General features: G+C 40.4%; 1 protein-coding gene across 6 annotated transcripts in view; it reads left to right on the top strand.

Moving 5' to 3' along the window:
• Nucleotides 1–24163, top strand: part of LOC125458895 (ATP-binding cassette sub-family C member 5-like) — a 171241-nt gene that overhangs the window by 143212 nt on the left and 3866 nt on the right. For all 6 annotated transcript variants that reach the window (XM_048544703.1, XM_059651474.1, XM_048544704.1 and 3 more), the window contains 6 exons: nt 1898–1987; nt 5960–6149; nt 13708–13867; nt 14054–14132; nt 20122–20235; nt 21785–21949. In XM_048544703.1, the coding sequence (XP_048400660.1) occupies nt 1898–1987; nt 5960–6149; nt 13708–13867; nt 14054–14132; nt 20122–20235; nt 21785–21949 (798 nt within the window). The remainder of the gene's footprint in view (nt 1–1897; nt 1988–5959; nt 6150–13707; nt 13868–14053; nt 14133–20121; nt 20236–21784; nt 21950–24163) is intronic.

The following is a 24163-nucleotide window of genomic DNA, read 5'->3' as shown; positions in this document are numbered from 1 at the left end:
CTCAGATACTGTGTTTCACTATTTAACTTGTTCCCTGAAATCTTTAATTTCATTAAATTAATTCTGGTTTAATTTATAATGAACAAGCAAGAATCATCCACAGTGACTGGGATGGGGAGGGGGAAAAATAGCCCATCCTGAAGTGTCTGACACTGGGTGGGGCCAATGATTAGGCTTGCCTTCAATACCTAACTCTCCATTCGCAGGTGCTCAACATTCACAAAAGCCCCTCACTAATAATGACAATTTGGGTGAGATGCTGACAATCTTTTCCGATAAAGTACCTCGGCACGAGTCACTGCCATTCAGAAAATGAACAAGAGAATAAGATTTATTCATGATATTAATAAAGTATTGTAGTATCCCGTAATGAAGATTAAGAATTGTAGGTTTAAGTTATGAGCGTCAGTCCTATCGCCAAAAAATGCCAAGTGAAGTTTGAGAAAGGTATTTTTATGCAGTCTTTATGAGCCAGAGGAGTAGAAATGCTCCTTCTGCCTCCATAGAGCCACATCCAGCCTCCAAGTACTGACCATTTTTGTAGCAACCCCTGAGCCCTCACCATTCCCAATATTTCGCTCTTGCTCTCATGCACCGTTATGGGGGTTGACCTCCTCACTATTACACGCTAGAGAATAATTGATTTTGAACATAGCCTAAGTCTACATTTTTACTGAGAGTTTTAAGCAGCAACAGAACATCCTGACTCTTGTACTCATTTCCCCGATCAAAAAAGGCAAGCATGCCATATGCCTTACTTACCCCCCTATCTACTTACATGGCTGCTTTCAGGGAACTATGGACATTAACTCCAAGACCCCTCTGTACATCAGTGTTGTTCAGGGGCCTACCGTTAACGGTATGCAGTTCCTTAACATTTGATCTCCCAAAGTGCAGTACAACATACTTAGCCGAATTAAACTCGATCTGCCATTTCTGCATCCATATCTGCAACTGCTCTATATCCCGCTTTACCCTTTGACAACCTTCTACACCATCCACAACTCTATCAATCTTTGTATCATCTGCAAACTTACTAAGCCACCTATCTACGTTTTCATCCAGGTCATTTATGTATATCACAAACATCTGAGGTCCCAGTATGGATCACCACTAGTCACGGACCTGCAGCCAGAGAAACACTGTTCCCCCACTAACTTGTGCCTTCAATGGGCATTTCAATTCTGAATAGATGCAGCCATGTTGCCATGGATCTGTGCATCTTAATCTTCTGGATGACCCTACCATGAGGTACCTTTTCGAAAGCCTTACTAAAATCCACATTAAATAACATCCATTGCTCTATCCTTATCAATTACCTTCATCACCCCGTCAAAGACTTCGGTCAAGTTAGTACAACTTGACCTGCCCTGCACAAAGCCATGTTGTCTGTCCTTAATTAGGCCATGCTGTTCCACATGCACGCACATCCTATCCCTAAGAATTCTCTCCTGTAGCTTCCCAACCACTGATGTGAGACTCACCAATCTGTAGTTTCCTGGACTATGCCTATTTACCTCCTTGAACAGAGGAACAACATTGGTTACTCGCCAGTTCTCCCTAACCTCTCCAGTAAGGTTACAAAAATCTTGGTCAATCTCCTCTCTTGCCTCTGTTAACATCCTGGAATAGATACCATCAGGCCTTGGGGATATATCCGTATTCATGCTCTTCAAGAGAACCAACACCACTTCTTTCTTGATCTCAACATGCTATCTTCTGTAATAACTTAAATGCGTTATGATTTTTTTTCCTGGTCTTAATTTTTATTTTAGAAAATGGCTTCTAAGTATCTTTTGTTTTTTTTCTTTTAACTAGCAAAACATGCATTTATGCTGTGATCATTTATTTTCTTTCATGAGAATATCTTCTTTGCCCCTTGTTTTGTATCAATCAGCTGACAGGACTGTTCCAATTTACGGTCCGCTTAGCATCAGAATCGGAAGCCAGGTTCACATCTGTAGAAAGGATCAGGCATTACATAATGGTAAGTTTTGTAGCTGTGATCACAGCTGAGATCATATTTCTTGTGTTTCCAGTAACTTATAGGTTAAATCTTACTTATACAGCTTGCTGTAGAATTATTCATCTTGAATTCATAATTGGGTGTGAAGTATTTAAATATATATCTGTTTCACACACGTGTTAGTTTCATGATTAAATTAAACACTCCAGATCTGGATCATCTGTTGAACACCATAAAAATAATTTGAGAGCCTTACACACATGGACTCAGCTCTACTGCTATCCCACAATATGCAAGGTTTTCAAGTTCAGGTATGTGGAATTGGTAGGCTGCTTACAGAGACTCTGCCATTTACAGGGTGTATTGAATGGCTGAAGAAAGGGCTAAAACTCAGAGCGTGGAGATGGGAGGATTGGAAGCAGGAAGTGAACTTACTTAATTAGGCAATTGGTGACATCTGAGAACCCTGTCACTTTCCTGTCTTTGCCGAAATGACTTTCTGGGCTGGAAGGCCCGAATGCTGCTTTCATATCCTGCCACTATTTGGAACTTTAAAGTGGTCAGTAAGCGATTACCTGAGGGCTGAATCCACTTGGGCTGCAATTATTTCAGCTCCGGGCAAAACAAGATAGCTATGGGCTACCTAACTCATTCAGCAGTGTGGCATAGGGTCAAGGAGCAGAATTAGGGCATTCAACCTATCAAGTCTGCTCTGACATTTGATCATGGATTATATGTTTCTGAATGCTGTTCTCCTGCCTTCTCTCCATAATCCCCTTACCAATCAAAAACCTGCTTATCTCTTGTCTTAAATACACTCAATGACTTGGCTGCCACTGTCCTCTGTAGCAATGAGTTCCACGGAGTCACCACCTTCTGGCTGAAGAAATTTGTCCTCATCTCAGCTGTAGTTGTTACCGGCACCCTCCCCCCGCCACCCCGAGGCTATTCCCTCAGGTCCTAATCTCTCCTGAGTGGAGCATCATCTTCTCCATGTTCACTCTAACCAGGCCTCTCAGTATTCACCAATGCCAGCACGTCTTTGAAGACATACAGAGGTCAAAATCACCCAAAACTCCAAATGTGATCTGACCAGTGCCATATACAACCTCCAGCAGTACATCTCTGCTTTTGTATTCTATCTGTCTTAAAATGCTAGCAATGCATTCGCCTTCCTAACTGCTACTGAATCTGAACTCCTAGTGCCCTTCCAAAGCCTTTCGCCCTTTTGAAAATTGTCTACACCACTAGTCTTTTTACAAAAGAACATTCCCTCACACTTTCCTGTCTGATTTCCCCAGTCCACCTGCGTGTTGAAATCCCCCACGATTGTTGTCGTAGTGCTTTTATGAAATGCATTTTCTATTTCCTGACTTACTTTCTTCCCCGCATTCTGACCATTATGATACACAACTCCCATCAAAGTCTTTATCCTTTTGCAATTTCTCAACTCTACCAGCACAGATGTTACACCTTCTCACTCTGTCACTTTTTGCCGTTGATTTAATTTCATTTTTTGCTAACAAGGCAACCCCTCCCCATGCCCATCTGCCTGTCCTTTTGAAATGACATATATCTTTGGATATTTAGTTCTTAGCCCCATCCCCTTGCAGCCACACTTTTGTGACACCCACAAAATTGTACCTGCCAATATTAATCTGCTCTACTAGCTCATTTATCTTGTTTCGTGTACTGCATGTGTTCAAGTACAACACTGTCAGCCCTGCACTGACTGCCCCGTTTCTCATAGCTGTCCTGTAATGTGCTATGCCTGAAGTTGTATTCATGACCCTTTCCATACTTTCTGTCCTATTACTTGCTGTGGAAACTTTAGTAATGTCTGCTCAGCCCTCTCCCCTTCAACATTTTCTATATTTTTCTCTGTTTTCTCTGCAAGTGAACCCACCTCCCCATATTTAGTTTAAAGCCCTACCCACAACCCTCGTTATGAGATTTTCCAGGACTCTAGTCCCAGCATGATTCAGGTGGATCCCATTCAATTGAAACAGCTTCCTCCTTCCCCAATGTTGGTGCCAATGTCCCTTGAATTTGAACCCCATTCTCTAACACCAATCTTTGAGCCACATGTTTACCTCTTTAATCTGTTGACACATTCAGTTTGCTCTTGGCTCAAGTAATTCCTGTGCTGTACTGTCCTATGTTCTATGATTACTCATTGCAATCTGTACACATCTGAAGCCTGAATAAGGCTTTAAAAGGTTTTAATTACCGTTGAAGCTTAAATAGTTCGGCCATCTCAGCAATATTTAAGAAAAGGACTGTTGAATGTACATGATTTATAAAGCTTTGTGTGGCAAGAAAGATCACTGCCCCAATGCAACACAGCTAGACTGAGTATGTAGCTCAGGGAAGTTGGATGCCCATTTCTGTGCCTCTTTCTGCAACTGATCGATATCCTGCTGTATCCTTTGACAAACTTTTACACCATACACAAGTCCTTTGATGTTTGTATCATCTACAAATTTACTAACCCACCCATTTTCCATTAAGTCATTTATATATAACACAAACAGCAGAGGTCCCAGTATGAATCCCTGCAGAACACCTCTAGTCATGGACCTCCAACCAGAGAAACACCCTTCTACCACTACATTCTGCCTTCTATGACCAAGCCAATTCTAAATCCAAGAGGCCAGATCAGGTAGATGACAGGATACAGACTTCTGTTGAGATATTTCAAAGTGATTGACTGATGCATGTTGCTGAATCAGCTACATTATTAACTTTTTCATTGGACTGCTGAATTTTAAATTTTTAAAATGGAAAACGATTTACCAGTTCATTCCCCCATTGCCTCTGAATTCTTCGAACTATATACACACACTGGTTGTGATCTCATCTTTCTGCCCTGATCAAATTCTAGTTGCACTATCAACTGTCGTGGGATTCGAACCTGGATCCCTATAACATTACACTGGTCTCTGAATTACTGTTCCAAAGATAGTGCCACTACATAATCATCATTGTAGACTGTCATTTCAGGGTGATCCCTTGATCTGCATTAATCTCAGTCTGACATGAAGCTGGACCTGATGCAGGGAGCTGGCCCCTGAGACTCACCTTTTATGCTGTTGTCTCCAACTCCATCAAGTTGCCTGATTGTTAGAAGATCAGCGGGCTTTCCCACCTCTGTAGGCCATAGTTTTTTTTCCAAGTTCTGAGGAAGGGTCACTGGATCCGAAACGTTCACTCTGATGTTTCTTCATAATTCCTACCAGACCTGCTGAGCTTTTCCAGCAATTTCTGTTTTTGTTTGTTTTTTTTCCCCTGGAAGTCCCTGTGCAATTAATCTAAAAGCAGAAAGATCCTGCCCAGATTATCAGGTCCTGTTCTGACTTCGATGTTTCTTGCTATTCTTTAGGCAGGTGTACGCTAGAAGAGCTGCAATTTTCAATTCTTGATGATCATTGTGATAATATCCTTTAATCATTAGCTATCTGTCTCTTACAGGCATTCTATCCCTTGATATTACATTAAAACTGTGAAATAACCGCACTCCTAATAACTTAGCTCATGAAGAATTGTCAGGTTTTTTTCACAGACAATAATCTACACACATCACTTAGAAATCTGTAAGAAATGATTCATTGTCTAACTAATTTAATGTGTAAATACATGCAATTAAAGTATAATAAAACCTTGATGGAGGATTTTTAATTTTTGATTGTGTACTTCCTCCTTTGTCTTAAATAAAAACAGCAAATGCTGGAAATGCAGTTTCCAGAGAGAAAATAGAGATACATTCAAGTTGATGACCTTGTGTTCCCTTGTTTTTGTTTTGTACGTATCAACTCCTGATAAGAGGCCTTTTTGAGAAGAATAGCCTAAATTGAGAAGCACTGCCTAATTTATATCACCAGAAGGAAAAAAAAACAACTTAACATCTTTTCTAAGCAAACCTCTTTGTTGTTTCATTGATATGCTACTGTTATAATTTGGTATTGTAATGTTAATGTTCTGTATCACATTTAGAACTTGGAATCCGAAGCACCATCACATATTCCAGAGACAGCACCTCCCCCTGATTGGCCTCAGGAAGGAAAAATCCAGTTTGAGGAAGTTGAAATGTGTTACCGTGATACCTTACCAGTTGTGCTTAAGAAAGTTACATTTACCATTAAACCTCGGGAAAAAATTGGAATTGTAGGAAGAACAGGATCGGGTATATTTGTTTGTTTTCAACTAGAATATTCAACGTGCTTAAAGAGATTGCCAAGTGTTTTCAAATGTTATTATTTATTTGAAGCGATGTCAAGATTGTAGCCCTGAACAGATTGTCAAAAGTAAAATATTTGATGTTACCGAGTAAAGAATCTGCTTCCAACATGAAAGCGGAGATTTTGAGTCCAGACAAGTGCATGAGGTCTGCCAGGCTTAAAGCCAATACTTAATATTTTAAATTGGGATCTGCCCAATTTATTCTCTTGAGGAAGAAGTAATATTTCATACCCACACTGAAGGAACAGCTACACTGTTTCCAGTCAGGAGGATGAATGGCTTTGGGGGTAACTTATTGTGGCAGTGTCCCCATGTATCTGCTACCCTGGTCCCATGACCACTGCTATCTCAAAATTTGCAAATGAACAATACTATGAGAAAGGATGACCTGTGAGGAGGATGCAGAGATGTTGCAGTGTGACTTGGGCAGGCTGGGTAAATTGGTAAATTTGTGGAAGGTGCAGTCTAATGTGGAGAGACAAATGTGAGATTATCCACTTTGATAGCAAAAATGAGAAGGCAAATATTATTTGAGTGGCTGTAAATTGAGAGAGGGGAATGTTCAATGAGGCTGGGTGTCCACGTGAATCAGTCACTGAAAGTAAGCAAGCAGGTGCAGCAGGCAGTAAAGGAGGCATAATCGTTGTTGGCCTTCATAACGAAAAAATTTACGTACATGAACAAGGATGTCTTAGTGCAATCACACAGGGTTATGATGAGATCACACTTGGAATATTGTGTGCAGTTTTGGTCTCCTTATCTGAGAAAGAATGCTCATGCTACGGAGGGACTACAGCAAAGGTTTACCACATTGATTCCTGGGATAGCAGGACTGATGTATGAGGAGAGATTGGGTCAGGTTTATATTCACTCAAGCTAAGATGGATTGAGGGGGGGATCTCATTGAAACCTATAAAATTTTAACAGGACTAGATAGGTTGGAGGCAGGAAGGATGTTCTTGATTTTGTGTAATCCAGAACCAGTGTTCATAGTTTAAGGGTTATGGATGAACCTTTTAGAGATGAGAAATTTCTTCACCCAGTGAGTAGTGAGCCTGTTGAATTCACTGCCAAAGTAGTTTGCTGCAAAATATTGTGGTTTCAAGAAGGAAGTAGATATAGCTCTTAAAGGAATCAAGGGACACAGGGAGGGCAGGCTTAGGATATAAAGTTCAGTCTTCAACCATTGATCATATTGAATGGTGGAGAAGGCTCGAGGGGTCGAATGGTGTACTCCTTCTATCTTCTGCATAGAAGGATAAGGGCAGCAGATGCAAGTTCCTCTACAACTGCTCACCATCCTGACTTAGACTATTTTGTTATTTCTTCAGTGTCACTAATTCACAATCCAGGAACTTCCCAACTGCATTGTGAACTGCATTATTAATGCCAAATGGACTTCAGTGGTTCAAAAAAGCAGCTCACTGCCACCTTCTCAAGGACAACCTTGAAGAGGCGGTAAAGGTTGGCTCAGCCAGTTGAAGACCACATTCCCTGAATGAGTAAAAAGAAAATCTTGCAGTGTTAAATTTATGCTCTGCTCCACTGATAATGCAGTGGTTGAATTTCAGCCTGTGGATTTCAGATGGATGCTGTTTATACTGTGTGTACAACTTGTGACACTGTTTAATATACAGTCTACGCTTGATAATTCTTGTGCATACAAAGTCAAATTGTCTTATTATTTGAATGAAGCAATGAAAATAGCATATAAGTATAAATTTAGTGCGCAAAAGTTATCATTTTCCTTCTCAGTTGTATTCTTTGAATTGAGGAATAGGAATAGTGCAGATGTAAGTGATATCATTCTGAAAGTTAACCCAGGTTCAGGATTTAACAACTTTACTTACTAGTTTCCAATATATTAAAAATGCATTGCTTCTCTGAATTTGCACAACTTGAAAAATAACTGTGATTACAGAGTAAAATTCCAATTACAACATTATACTGTAGCTTGTTAAATGTTGGTTAGTGTGAAATATTGAGACTATATTTCTCCACCATCACTATTCTTAGAGAACCGTAGAGATATACAGCATGGAAACAGATCCTTTGGTCCAAATCATCCATGCCGTCTAGATATTCTCAATAAATCTAGCCCTATTTGCCAGCATTTGGTCCATATCTCTTTGAACCCTTCTTATTCATATACCCATCCAGATCCCTTTTAAATGTTCTAATTGTACTAGCCTCCACCACTTCCTCGGTAGCTCATTCCATACACGCACCACCCTCTGCATGAAAAGTTGCCCCCTATGTCCCTTTTACATCCTTTCACTGTCACCCTAAACCTATCCCTTCTAGTTTTGGACTCCCGCACCCCTGGGAAAAGACCTTGTCTTTTTATCCTGTCCATGCCGCTCATGATTTTATAAACCTCTATAAGATCATCCCTCAGCCTCCAATGCTCCAGGGAAAATAACCCCTGTCTATTCAGCCTCTCCCTATAACTCAAACTCCCTAACCGTAGCAACATCCTTGTCAATCTTTTCTGAACCCTTTGAAGTTTCACAACATCCTTCCTATAGCAGGGAGACCAGAATTGCACACAGTATTTCAGAAATGACCTAACCAATGTCCTGTACAGCCACAACATGACCTCCCAACTCCTACATTCAATGTACTACCAATAAAGGCAAGCATACCAAACACCTTCTTCATTATCTTATTTATCTGTGACTCCACTTTCAAGGAACTGCACTCCAAGGTCTCTTTGTTCAGCAACACTCCCCAGGACCTTACCAATATGCATGTAAGCCCTGCTCTGATCAGCTTTTCCAAAAGGCAGCCCCTCACATTTATCTAAACTAAACTCCATCTGCCACTCTTTGGCCCGTGGCCTACTGCTGTAGATCCCATTGTACTCTGAGATAATCTTCTTTGCTGTCCACCACATCCCTAATTTTGGTGTCAACTGCAAACTTACCAACCATAACCTGTGTTCAAATCCAAATCATTTGTATAAATGACAAAATCCTTTGGCACATCGCTGGCCACAGGCCTCTAGCCTGAAAAGCAACCATTAACCACTATCCTCTGTCTTCTACCTTTAAGCCAGGTCTATATCCAAATAGTTAGTTCTCCCTCTATTCCTTGTGATCTAACTTTGCTAATGAGTCAACCATGTGGAAACTTTATCACAAGCCTTACTGAAGTCCATATAGGTCATGTCCACCATTCTGCCCTCTTCAATCCTCTTCATTACTTCTTCAAATATCTCAATCAAGTTAGTGAGACATGATTTCCCACGCACAAAGCCATTTTGACTATCTCTAATCAGTCCTTGCCTTTCCAAATACATGTAAATCCTGTCCTTCAGGATTCCCTCCAACAATTTGCCCATTACTGATGTCAGGCGGACCGGTCTGTAGTTCCATGGCTTTTCCTTACTACCTTCCTTAAATATTGGCACCACGTTAGCTAACTTTCAATCTTCCAACACATCACCTATGGCAATTGATGATACATATATCTCAGCAAGGGGTCCAGCAATCACTTGCCTAGATTCCCACGGTGTTCTAGGGTATATCTGATCAGGTCCCAGGGATTTATCCACTTTTTATGTGTTTTAAGACATCCAGCACCACCACCTCTGTAATATGGACATTTTTCAAGATGATGCTATTTATTTCCCCATGTTCTCTATTTTCCATATCCTTCTCTCCAGTAAAAACTGATGCAAAATACTTGTTCAGTATCCCTTCCATCTCCTGCGGTTCTACACATAGGTGGCCTTGCTGACCTTTAAGGGGCCCTATTCTTTCCCGAGATACTCTTTTGCCCTTGATGTATTTGTGGAATCTATTTCGATTCTCCTTAATCCTATTTGCCAAAGCTATCTCATGTTCTCCTTTTGCCCTCCTGATTTCCCTCTTAAGTATACTCCTACTGCCTTTATACCCTTCTAGGGTTTGACTCAATCTTTGCTAACTATACATGACATGCTTCCTTCTTATTCTTAACCAAAACTCCAATTTCTGTAGTCATCCAGCATTCTCTACACCTACCAGTTTTGGCCTTCCCTAACAGAAACACACTGTCTCTGGACTCCCATTAACTCATTTCTGAAGGCTTCCCATTTTCCAGCTGCCCCTTTACCTGCAAACATTCACCTGTTTGCAAACCTGCAAACAATCAATTCTTGAAAGTTCTTGCCTATTACCGTCAAAATTGGCCTTCTTCCAATTTAAAACTTTTAGACGCAGTCTATCCTTTTACATCACTATTTTAAAACTATTAGAATTATGTTCACTGGCCCCAAAGTGCTCCCCCACTGACACCTTAATCACCTACCCTGCTTTATTTCCCAAGAGTAGGTCAAATTTTGTACCTTCTCTAGTAGGTACACCCACATACTGCATAAGAAAATTTTCTTATACAAACAAAATTCACTTCATTCAAGTCCAGCACTGTGGCATTTCCAGTCTGTTCAGGGTTTGAGTGAAGATTTGTAGTTCAGGTGTTGGTTGTTGATGTTGGTATGTTGCCAAGCTGAGAGGTTTGATAACAGAGGTTTCATCCCCTTACTAGGTGACATCCTCAGTGCTGTGGAGTGCCCTGTGAAGCGCTATTGTCTCTAGTGCTGGTTTGAATTTATATGACCTAGCCTTCTATCCCACACTTTCAACTGGGGCAACACTGCTATCATTGCACAAGCCAAACAGAGGACATCCAGGGAATTCTTGGAGACTTGGCATTCATCTGCAGACTTCAACAAACACAATGAATTAGACCCAATATACCGACCATTACAATGAACAGCTGGAACCGGCACCTACTGGAAGCAGCAAAAACCTGACCATATAAATTCGACCCGGCACAAGACAACAGCACTTCACAGGAGACTCCAAAACACTGAGGATGTCACCTAGTAAGCGGACGAAACCTCTGTAATCAAACCTCCCAGCTTGGTGAACATACCAACATAAAGCTGCAGCCTATGTTTGGAAAGTTAAAATTCCCTACCATAACCACCCTAAACCTCTTACAGATAACTGAGATCTGCTTACAGTTTCTCAGTTTCTATAGTCTATAGAATCTATAGTCTATAAAGTGATCATCCCTTTCTTATATCTCAGTTCGACCCAAATAACTTCTCTGGACACATTCCAAGGAATATCCTGACCCAGTACAGCTGCAATGTTACCCCAGTCAAAAACACAATTCCTCTTCGCCTCTTGCTGCCCTTTCTATCCTTCCTATAGCATCTACAGTGTGGAACATTTAGCTATCAGTCCTGTCCATCGCTGAACCATGTCTCTGCCATGTTCCCACCTATACCGTGAGTTCATCTGCTTTATCTGTTAGGCATCTTGTATTGAAATAAATGCAGTTTAATTTATCAGTCCTACTTCATTCTCTGCTTTGTTCATGCCTACACTTACTGTTTCGCTTATTCCTTTTCCCAACTGTACCAGTCCATTAGGCTGATCTTTCTTTTTCAATGAGCCTAGGTCCCACCCACCCCTTTACTAGTTTAAATCTTCTACAAAACTCCCTGCCAGTATACTAGCCCCCTTCCAATTCAGATGCAATCCATCCTTCTTATACAAGTCACTTCTATCCCAAAAGATATTCCAATGATCCAGAACTCTGAATCCTTCTCCCTGCACCAGTTCCTCAGCCATGCATTAATCTGCTCTAACCTTCTGCTCCTGCTCTCACGAGCTTATGGTACTGGGAGTAATCCAGGTATTACTACCCTTGAAAGCATATTTTTTAAATTCCTGCCTAACTTCCTACATTCTTTCCTCAGAATCTCCTATGCCTTTAGTTCCAATGTGTATAATGACTTCCTACTGGACCGTCTCTCCTTTGAGAATACCCAGCACCCTCTCAGAGATATCCTTGATCCTGGGTCCAGGAAGGTAACACACCATTCTGATATCTCACTGTCGGCTGCAGAAATGTCTGTCTATGCCTCTGACTAGAGAGTCCCCTATCACTGCTGATCACTTGGAATCTGGCATACCCCGCGTTACGTTACAGCTGGTCACAGTACCAGAAACCTGGCTGTTGTGTTACATTCCCCTGAGAGTCCATTACCCGCTACATTTTCCAAAACAGCCTACTTGTTTGAGATGGTAATAGCCACAGGAGACTCCTGCACTACCTGCCTCCCTCTCCTACCTTTCCTGGAGGTAACCCATCTACCTGACTGTATCTTTGGTTTATCTCCCACCCTGAAACTGCCGTCCATCACATCCTGTAGCTCCTGCAAAGTTTTTATTCCTGTGACTGCTGTTCCCATCGATCCATGCGATTTGAGAGGATTCATAATCAAACACACTTCCTACATTATCTTCAGTAACATCTCCCTAATGTCCCACATCCAACAGGAAGAGCATATCACTCTTCTAAAGGCCACCTCAACAATCTACAGACTCACAAAATAGGACAGTCTTACTGCTCTAATACCACTGCTCCCAGTGAGCTTAGTATCTATGTTTTTATATTTTTAAAGTTTAATCAAGAGATAATTTCAATTAAAATATATAATCGATAAAAAAACACTCTACACACTATTGTATATTTGAAGAAAAGTAAGGTTACACTTTGAAACTAGCCACTTAACAGCTCCTATGTCGTAAGCTCTGCCCCCAGAGGTTTCTCCAAGGTTAGCTGTGAATTTGGCTGCTTGTTTATTTTTCTTGGAACAAAACTCTGATGTCCAGAGATACTTTAAACTAAACAGCAAAGGCAGCAGCTGCTCAGATTCACTGCTGGGTCAGAAGCAGTGTAGATCTCTTTTTCCATTTGAATCACTTCCCATGTGGTCACTACCCTTGGCTCCCGTCCTTTTTAAAGTGCCGTTGGTTTGATCTTCTCTCCCCCAGAGTTCCGAAACAATGCAACAGCTTATAAAACAGGAATTACTGTTCTTAGAATTCACGGAAATCAGCTCCAACACTGAAAATACCACAAAAATGGAGCTGCTGTTATTGGCACAGACTTTTCCCATCTTTCATCTTTGATTTTCCAGACCCCTTATTATTTCTTATTAAATGAACAGTTTTGTTTTTACATTCCTGATACTTGCCATGAGGAATTGGTATGTAAGAGAAACAATCTGGTGCATACTCTGAAATCACCTGAGCTGACAAAGAACTTTATTATTGTGATGCTATGCAAAGATTTCAAGAAATGTTTTCAATAGCGTAGAAGGTAGCTTTAATAACTGAATAGTTTCAGGAAATTGCTCCATTTCATGACATGATTTTCAACCAGGTTATGACTTTGAACACACAGGTTCGTTCTCATCAGTAAGTTTGGACCCTTTCAGTGTATTTACATTTAAACAACATGAATGGGAAATCATCCTAATATGTGATTGATGATGAGGAGGAAGTTAATGTCCTCAGATCTCCACAATAGATATTTGTTTTAATTGGAGCACATTAAATGGTGGTTAAATCATGTTATGAATTTGAAAGCAACTTGCAGGAAGGAGGTGAATGCTAACCAATTATTAATTTATTCCTTGTACCATGTTCTATACACAGGGAAGTCATCCCTGGGAGTGACTTTATTCAGACTGGTAGAAATTTGCCATGGTTCTATTACAATAGATGGTGTGAAGATTAGTGATATTGGATTAGATGACCTTAGAAAGAAGCTATCCATTATTCCACAGGAGCCTGTGCTGTTTGTTGGGACAGTCAGGTATGTATCCAACTTGGCTCAGGACACTACTAATCTTGGTGATAGAATCTGTCAGGAAGTCTTGATGACACTCTGTGTGAGAAAAGCCTTCATGTGTCTGAAGTCGCGATCCTGTGATAACATAACAGCTACATTAAAAATTAATACACATTATGGAGACTTGAGTTGTTTGTGTATTTATTTCAGGTCAAACCTTGATCCCTACAACCAGTACACTGATTTGCAAATTTGGGATGCATTGGAAAGAGTTCACATGAAAGAAAGTGTAAGTATCAGTCAAATCTGAGTGAAGTAGTATAAATTTGCATTTATATTTCATCTAGCTGTTAGGTCTTGTACGTCCAAAGTGTTTAAAACCTCATAGTCTTCCTTTTGATGCAATAATTCTTTATCACTCTGTCATCAGAAAGTTTACGTGTCACATCATGGAAACAATATTTAATTGTTTTAGTTCTAATGTTTTCATTGTAATATTTATTAAAGAAGTGTTTATATAGCACCTTCAATATGGAAAACGTGCTCCCAGGTGCTCCAAAGTGGTATATTGTGTTTTTGAAGACTCTGCAGCAATTTCTCTCTCAGCTGTGTGGGTGCGAGCCTACACAGAAATATGGTATAGGATCAAACAGGCCGTACAAAACTTCCTTTCAGATATGCAAACATGCAGTGCCTGTCAATCTTAAAAGAACTGGGAAGTGCAATGACAGGCTGTGCTCAACAAACATAGATTAGAGGGAATATTAATTTAGAAAGAAACTGTAAAGATAACTTGAATAACTTGACAAGGTATTTATGATAAGTCTCATCATACAATATTTTGTGGCAAGTTTTAGTTTTATCAATAGAACAAATTAGTTGTTGAGATATTTGAAGGAATATTGCATATCATTTTTCTATTACAAGGGACTTTGGTGACCCATGTCGGAATCGCTGTTGTGTTTTAACTTACATGGCAATTGAGCTTTAAAGTTTTGTCAACTCCATTGAAAAATGTATTTTATTCATTTGAATGTCCTGGGTGCTAATTTCATTCCACGAATTAGTTGTATTCTCCTACTGCAGCATGACGTATTCATCTGTATCACTCCCAACTCTAGAAGTGCGCAACTTGCTGCAGTATTGTGGTACTTGCCATCTTCTTTTATGAAGGTGTTACATTCCAAGGAATTAGTGAGATCAATGCAGGTACAATAATGTACAAAGAAGATCACTAAAAATGTAATGAAATCTCACCTATTATACAGAGATTCTATCATCATGAATCAGTTGGAATATGCGCTTTTTTCTGGAATCAAAACAGCCCCTACAAAATATCTAGAAATGATTGAGAGATATTTGTTAGTCTCTGACAAAACTGAACACATCCTCACACAAGGACAAACGTATTATTCTGCATACTGGCAGCTCCAATTATTAAATCTTAACGTTAACTGAAAATTACCGAACACACACTTGCTGATCAGTGAATTTTATTCCAAATGACAGAAGTTTATTTGCATACAAAATCTCAAGACACAAGCTGCAGGTAGCGCTTTAGGCATGAAATTGGTCATGGCAATTCTTTAGTGCTATAATTGCCATTTAGGGACAAAAATGATACCCACTGCTTGCACACACACTTCCCACATAAATCACATTAGACCTCCTACTGGTGAGGATGTGAACTAATGTTTGTAAAGCAGACATTATTGTCACATGTTGATATCAGCAGAGCCATTTCATAGTTTTATTGACCAGCCCATGCCCTCTGTTGGCCTGATACAGTTGACCAAGTGTTAAGCAGCATGAAGGACTCTGCACCAGCACTGTTTAGCAGGATCAGCAACTCTGGTTGTCCCTTGAAGCTAGGAGGACTTTTACCATAGAGTACAACTCATGGCACAAGCCTGTGCATGGATGCTTTTACCATGGGAAAGTTGTTATGCTGCAGCTGCCACATGGTTCTACCTGATCATCAGGCTCTTGTGTTCTTACCATATACCATCAGTGTATTGGAAAGATTTACAGTGATAACCTGTTTAGCTACATTATGAGTGCACCTTCTGTTGCCATCAGTCTAGCTGTGGGACTCCAACTCAGTGGCTCAGATGTAGAATGCTACTGTGCAATAAGAACAAACTGAAATATGTGTGGTTAGTTAATGATGTGATTTCTGCTGATAGTTGTAACAATTGTACATATTTTAGTGATTCCTAGAGATCTTTAAACTCGTTAAAGTTGATAGGGAGCGGTAGGGAATCACCATTCAGTAAGATCACAGCAGGCCCATTTGTGTCAGTGATAATGGGAACTGCAGATGCTGGAGAATCCAAGAGAACAAAGTGTGAAGCTGGATGAACACAGCAGGCCAAGCAGCATCTCAGGAGCACAAAAGCTGACATTCCGGACCTAGACCCTTCATCAGAGAGGGGGATAAACTCAGTAACATTTGATTCCCCAACCTCACAAAAATCCTTCTACCCTTTATCTTTAAAAATATTCAATAGCCCTGCTTCCACCATCTTCTAAGGCAGACAATTCCAAAGTCGCACAGCCGTCTGAGAGAAATTACCTGCTATTCTACATGTACATTACAGTTCATTCTGTTTCTTTATTTAGACATAATTTATCTTGGTTATGATTTATATTAATATAAAAATAATGAAGTGGGATCTTCTTAGGTAAATTTCTAGATTTGGGGGTCATTTCAGAAATGTGATTCTTTTAGCTTGTTACCAAAGGGAATGTAACACCAACGAGTGGAAATTATTCGATCACATTGCTAACTTGTGATAGTAGATAATGAACAGGCAATGGAAAGTCGAGAGTTGAGTTACTTGCTACAGAATTCTCAGCTTTTGACTTGTTCTGTAGTCACAATGGCCCAGATTTTTTAATGGCCTAATAATTGTAATTCCAATATAGTTGGAAGTTGTGCAAGGACACTCTGTGGAGTTCCTATCAGTGCAGGTGCTGAAGGAATCACCTTGGTAGTTGAAGATTCCAGTGAGCTATTCCTCAACATTTGGAACCCTCCAAAAGTCTCAATTTAAATCAAAGAAATCTGAGGGTGCTAATGAAATTAAGTAACTAGTTATTCAAGAAAAGCTAGACTGTTAAATACATAGTCTAACTCCTGAATAACTATTCAATTGCCCCCATACACAACTCACAGATTCACAATTGCAATTCTCCCTGGCCACTTACACCAACACCTGACTCCCCACCAAACACCCTGATCTGACGTAATAAAATGTGAGGCTGGATGAACACAGCAGGCCAAGCAGCATCTCAGGAGCACAAAAGCTGACGTTTCGGGCCTAGACCCTTCATCAGAGAGGGGGATGGGGGGAGGGAACTGGAATAAATAGGGAGAGAGGGGGAGGCGGACCGAAGATGGAGAGTATTACAAGAGAGTTGCAATGGGAGAGAGATTCCCTGAGGTTGGTCCGGAGGGAGGAGGGTAACTTCTTCAGGTTAGGCATCCCTGGAAGAGGCTTCGCAGTGAGGTTAAAATAGTATCAGAGATAATGGGAATTGCAGATGCTGGAGATTCCAAGATAATAAAATGTGAGGCTGGATGAACACAGCAGGCCAAGCAACCTGTTGAGCCACTTCCCCAACCTCCCTTCCTTTGCTGCTGGATATGCTCCTGCCTCTGTCAGATTTGTCAACTACTCACTTATCCCTGCTCCAACTGGTCCAGATTTCTCCCACCTGACTGAACTACCTCAAACACTGCATCACTTAGCTTTCCCCTTTTCTGTAGCCACTGAACACCCTAACCCTTTTCCACTTGATATCCTATCCACTTAGCACTCTACTCACTACTCATCTGTCACCTGACCCACTACCCAGCTGACACATTATTTACCTGGCACCCTGGCATCATACCCACCTGGGCCTCTACTTCAACTAGCACCCAACCCCCTAACTATTTGGCACCTTATTCTCCCAGTGCCCTGACAGCACACTTGCCTTGCCTACTTACTATTTGTAGCACCTATCAAAGTACCTGCCTGTATCTTTAAATATCACAGTGTGGCAGCTGACTGCTGTGAAAGGAGGCCATGATTTGCCTTCCCTGAAAGTTCTGCACCACAAGAGAACTGTCAGAATGGAAACATGGCTCCTCTTTCCTGAAGGATCCCTGATTGGAATCTCCTTTTAGAAATGGGAACTGCCTCCCTCCTTTAGTCGAAAGAAATGGCCGAATGGCAGTCTTCGTGAAATTTCCAACCCATTATTTGTATAGATTGTCTGGTTAAGTTGTAATCAATAATAATCTCCAAGTTGTTGATGGTGGAGGATTCTGTAACAACGATGCCTGCTTCTGTTTCTTTTTGAATTTGTGTCAATGTCTGAGGTTTTGCAAATGGCAGTGAACATAGAACACATTAGCATCATCACTTTTCTTCTGATCTTATGTTGGAGGGATGTTCATTGATGGAGCAGCTGAAGATGGTAGAACCTTGGAGACTAGCCAAAAGAACTGGGGGCTCTTGTGGCCCAGATGGAGGGTTCCTACCTCTGGACCAACATATCCCACCTCCTCAGGAACTGTGTAATAAAATTGCTGATCAAGTTGATTAGAAAATATCTAACCAGAGAATTTTTTGCACTTTTTTTTTGAGCTGATTCCACTGTGCCAATATGAGTCCAACCAGTGCAGAGTAGCCTCCCAAATTGATTTCAGATTTGCTAATGTTTTTAGAGGCCTCACTGGTTGAATATTGCCTTGATGTCACACTCACATCATCTTTGAATATTACTCTCCTGTCCACGATTGGACCAAAACTGCACTGAAGTTCGGAGACGAAATGTTCAGGGCAGAATCCTAACAGCATAGTGAGCAAGTTCTTTTTGAGTAAATGCTGCTTGACAGCAGGATTGATTACACTTTCTATCATTTTGGTGATTGAAACTAAACTCATTTGGGTTTTTATTGCAGGACATAGGCACTTCCTACATTATTAAGTATATGGCAGTTTTTAGCTATACTGGAAAAGCTTGGCTAGAGGTCCAGTTAGTTTACGGCATAAAGCTTTGGGATTTACTGTCAGGAAGTTGACAGGACCCACAACCTGGCTGTATCCATACTTTCAGACGCTTCTTGCTATCACACAGAGTGAATCAAGTTTGCTGAAGACTAGAATTTGAGATTCTGGGGACCTCAGGAGGTGGCTAAAATGGATGATCTGGTCAGCACTTCTAGCTGAAGATAGTTGCAAGTATATCAGTCTTGCCTTTCGTGTTATGTGCTGGGTTCCCCTATCATTGGGTCTGGGGATGCTTGTATAATGCTCTCCCCTTTTAGTTAACTGTCCCCCATGATCATGACTAAATGTGATTGGACTGAAAAGTTTTGATCTCAGCCATTGAGTGTTGAATTACTTGCCTGTTTCTGTTATATACTACTGCTGATTGGCATGCATGAAGTACAGTGTTGTAGCTTCATAGTTTGGTGCCTAATTCTTAGATATACCTGGTGCTGCTCTTGGCATGCTCTTCTTCATTCTTCACTGAACCAGGTTAATGGTAGACTCTGGGATATGCAAGCCATGAGGTTCCAGATTCTGATGAAATACAATCTTTCTCATGCTGATAACCATAGTGATGCCTAGGTTTGACTTGCTAGATCTGTTTGAAATCTATCTTCTGTAGATTGGCATCATGCATAACATGATAGAGAATGTCTACAACGTGAAGATCAAAGTTAATTGCTAGAAGAACTGTATGGTGGCCACAGTAGTAACATAGATAAATGCATCTGGAACAGGTAAATTTGCAAGGCTGCAATCAAGGATTTGTTGTGCTTTTGATGGCTGTCACTGCCTGCTGCAGATGTACTTTAAGACTTGAGCTCTTGAACGACACTTGGCAATGGACTTTGAAGACCCCGCCCAGAGTATATTCTGTGCCCACACTAACATCAGTGTTGGTTTGGCTACCATCCAATTTAGCTCCCTTTCTGTTAAGTTCTGTTTTCCCTCAAGATAAGGTCAGAACTATATTACTACCTGATTATTCTGAACAGGGATCAGACCATCGTTGCAGTCAGAAGAAGAGCATTAGTTCACATCCAACCTGTGCCACCCCGATCTAGAAAAGTTCAGTACTTAAAATGGGACTTCTTTCCATTCTTCAAATTTAATACTGTTCAAACTAAAAGAAAACAAGGCATTGCCAAAATTTTTATTATGAGAATGAAAATGGATTTTTTGTCAATTTTTAAATTGATGTTACTAATTGTAGTTTGGATATATTATTTACAGATAACACAACTGAATGAGAAACTCGACTTTGAAGTCACAGAAAATGGAGAGAATTTTTCTGTTGGAGAGAGGCAGTTACTATGTGTAGCTCGAGCCCTGCTTCAACACAGCAAGGTAATGATTTTAAAGGAATTGTTGTGAAATGAATTATAGGCATTACATTAAGAAGATAGGGTAGGTGCTTTTGCTTTGTTCCTTCCTGGCAGATTTGAAGGTGGGGTCAGGAAATCCAGCAGACTGGCCCTCCTGCCCTCCGCCTGCCAGCTATGTGCCCAGTCCTGTTCTGTCTAAAATTTTACAGGGGTCTGAGGAATCTTCATGTCGTCCATTTGCCAGTCATGATATTGAAACCAGTAAATGGCCAATTCAAGGGTCTAATCCTGATCAGCTGGTATTTTACCATCAGCAACTATAGGTCCATGCCATGTGGGAAGCTCAGCAGCTTTAGCCACACAAATTGATGCTTTGCAAGAGGAAGGAACATCCTTTGCTAGGTCCCCTGGGCCCATCAGAAGCGTCTGCACAACAACATTGCTTCCCTTCCTTTTTACCCCTTCCTTGAACTATTTAACCCCGGCCCCTTATCCTCCTGCCTAGACCCTAGACTGTAATCATAACTATGCTTCTCAGTATGGCAGGACCGCTCATAGTCACAGCGGTGGTCATCACTCCTACCTGCTGTCTTTTCAGAGCTGCCAGTTGTTTCCTGAATGGTATCTCTCCAAGGAAGACTTCTTACTAACAAAGGGTGGAGGTTCTGCTTTAAAGCATTTAATATTATTTTCAGCATTAAATTGCTGTGTGGCAGTTAGCCATTGGGATAATCACCAGGCTGGTTCCCTAAAAGGCAGATTTGCTACTTCCTGTTAACTAAAGACCTATGAATGAATTAGAATAACTCCCAACCAAAAGATTATGTTATTCCAAGTAAAATGAAGTTTAATATACAACATCAGATATCTTCTATGAAGACAACCATCTGGTGATGGAGAGGTTTTTTATGGAGTTATTTCTTTTCTATTGCAATTATATTCTTGGGGAATTTAAAGATGCGCTGAAACATTGTGATGTTTAGACTGTACAAATAAAATGGCTGTATATCCCATTCTGCCTAAGAAATGGCTTTATTTTTATAAAAATGCTTTCATATCTGACAAGCCAAAGACATTAACATGTCAACAAGAAAGCTAAGGAGAATGAGGCACTAAGTCTAAATTATAGCTGCAATTCTTGTGGTATTTAGCCATTAGGTGTGGAAGTACCCGGGCAACAGTTCCCACCGAATCAGAGTATAGCAAAAATAATTTGTGTCTTTTAAAAAAAAAGTCATCGAGTGAAGCAAATGTAAGATTTTGTCAAAAAAACATTGAATGAGAAAGTAATGTATAGCTGGAAAATGAATAGCAAATTATGTAAGGTGTTGGGGGCCGTAAGATATGTGAGAAGTTGGAGTCTTCAGACTTTGCCTGGAGTTTTTTTTAATCTTATTTGCCTCCCCCAGGAAATTGCCAGGCTGATGCTGAGGGTTTAGAGATTAAGTTGAGGATCATAGTTTTTACAAAGTTTCATGCCTTTTATTTTCATAAGATCATGATTTGCATTTCATTCAATGGCACCTTCCAGTTCAGTGTTCTAAGTTTTAACAATTTCCTTTTCAATATAGATTTTATTGCTAGATGAAGCCACAGCTGCCATTGATACAGATACTGACATGTTGATTCATAAAACCATTCAGGAGGCTTTTTCTGATTGTACAATGCTGATTGTAGCTCATCGTCTTCACACAGTATTGAACTGTGACAGGATCATGGTGCTAGATCAAGGCGAGGTAAGATGCTTTTGCCGGTCAGAGTTAAATTTGAAAAAGATGAAAGACTAGTTTGATAACTGATAACTATTTAATTTGAAATTCTGTTTCTTACAACTACTGACCTCAGTTTCCTGGTCAGTAAAGATAGGAAAAACACAACCAATGGTTCTGTTTTGAATAAAAGTGATTTCTGCTTGAAAGTGCACAGTTGAAGATTAGTTATGAAGATGGAATGGAATGTCTATGATGGCCCTCAATAAATGTCCTTTAGTTCAGTCATAATACAGAGTTTAAAATCACTTTCACATACAGAAATCATGTTACAGCTCAACACCAATTCCCATGTCAACATCTGTCAGCGTTAGTTGAATATTTCAGTAATCTCAGGTTGAAGAGATTGGCATCTTTTCTAAATTGGGTGTATATTCTATCAATATTTACATTAACTACCCCAGAAAGCATACCAGCAAAGAACATACTATGTATTTCAGGGATTATGCCATTTGTTACATCAAGGGGTTAGTATATTCACTCCAGTCAGTGACTCTTGCTATCATGCCTTATTGAAACTGCTGTATCAGATTCTCAGCCCTGTCAGGCATCCAAGTTTTGCATCCAAGACTTTCCACAAGGCTGCTTTATTTTACCATGTCAGATACTTCATCAGAGCAACAAAAACAGAGTCCCATCTATTATTTACAGCATTTCTCTAGTCTTCCAAAGGATGAAAATAAAATTCGAAGCATCTCTAACTTTCCTGAACCCTTTTTGTCTATCTAGCAATGCCTGTCCTGCAACGTTACTCAGCTAGGATTGTCAGGTAGATCTTTATCCACTTCCTTTGCAAAATTGAAAAACACTGGCCTCCTTGAACTCCAAAGGAATGGCTTGTTTTTCCCACATTCTGTGTACAATTGTGACAGATTGATAGCCAGCTGAGGTCCCCCAGATTTGTACATTTATTCTCCAATTCCCATCTAACCTGCTTCTTTCCTTGAGAGTAGGAATCTGATGGTTTTGTCAGCCCCTACAACACAATAGAAACAGGATTACAGCATTATGAACATTGAACTCCTCTGGTTGTGAACAACTCTGGTTAGCACTGCTGCCTCACGCCTCCAGGTACCTGGGTTTGATTCCACCCTCAGTCAACTGTCTGTGTGGAGTTTGCACATTCTCCCCGTGTCTTCGTGGGTTTCCTCCGTGTGCTCCGGCTTCCTCCCCCTGTCCAAAGATGTGCAGGGTAGGTGGATTGGCCATGCTAAATTGCCCATAGTGTTCAGGGATGTGCAGATTAGATGGGTTATGGGGAATGAGCCTTGGTGGGATGTTCTGAGGGATGGTATGGACTTGTTGGACTGAGGGGCCTGTTTCCACACTGTAGGGATTCTATGATTCTGTGATGATTCTATGATCTCTGACAGCAACTTCTCAATTTCCATGTTCACCTACATACATTAAAGTGCCTGAAGTTGCTGTCAGATTTAATAACATTAGGCATTGATAGCCTTGCTATAGTACAACCCTGGCCGTTATATTTTTGGAATGCTGCCTTTGTTTACTCATCAATCAGTGTGTTTGGCAGCTAAAATGTAAATCAAAATCTAGTATGTAGCCATTCTACCACTTAATGAAGACATCAAGAATTCTGTGGAGACACAGAACATTATAAGTAGAGCAAATTGAAAATGTAGTTTCTGGTCATTGTCCTACTACATAGGCCTGTTTCTATGTTGTACATTCTTTCATCCCAACCTTCTCCCATTTTCTCTCATCCCAACCCTTCTCTCATTTTTTCTCAATTACCTCTCACCATATTCTTTTATTCCCTTCTCCCTCATTTGCTTATCTCGCCTCCCCTTAAATACAGAAAACATTTATTACGTACATGGCTAAATATACACAGGTATTGGTGCAGTTTGAGGTAACTATCAATTCCATAGGGAGCTTGAACTTTATTCCAGGTTGATTTGGAGAACTTGAAAGTTTTGTAAATGCAATAATGAATGGTTCCAGTATCAGTGTAAGCTTGTTTTACTAAATTCTGTTTTGTTTTTCTTTTGAGAGGAATCCGTCTGTCCCTTTATTTACCTATAAATTAGCTCATGTTAAAAACCAAAAATATATGGAGTAAAAGGGATGAAATATCTAAAAATGTAGAGTATCATAGCATTTGAATGACTAAGTCAGAAGTCACATGAGACAAGGTTATAGTCCAACAGGTTTATTTGA

The sequence above is a fragment of the Stegostoma tigrinum genome, chromosome 15 (assembly GCF_030684315.1).
Source record: "Stegostoma tigrinum isolate sSteTig4 chromosome 15, sSteTig4.hap1, whole genome shotgun sequence".
NCBI lineage: Eukaryota > Metazoa > Chordata > Chondrichthyes > Orectolobiformes > Stegostomatidae > Stegostoma > Stegostoma tigrinum.
This window is presented reverse-complemented; position numbering and strand designations above follow the sequence as displayed.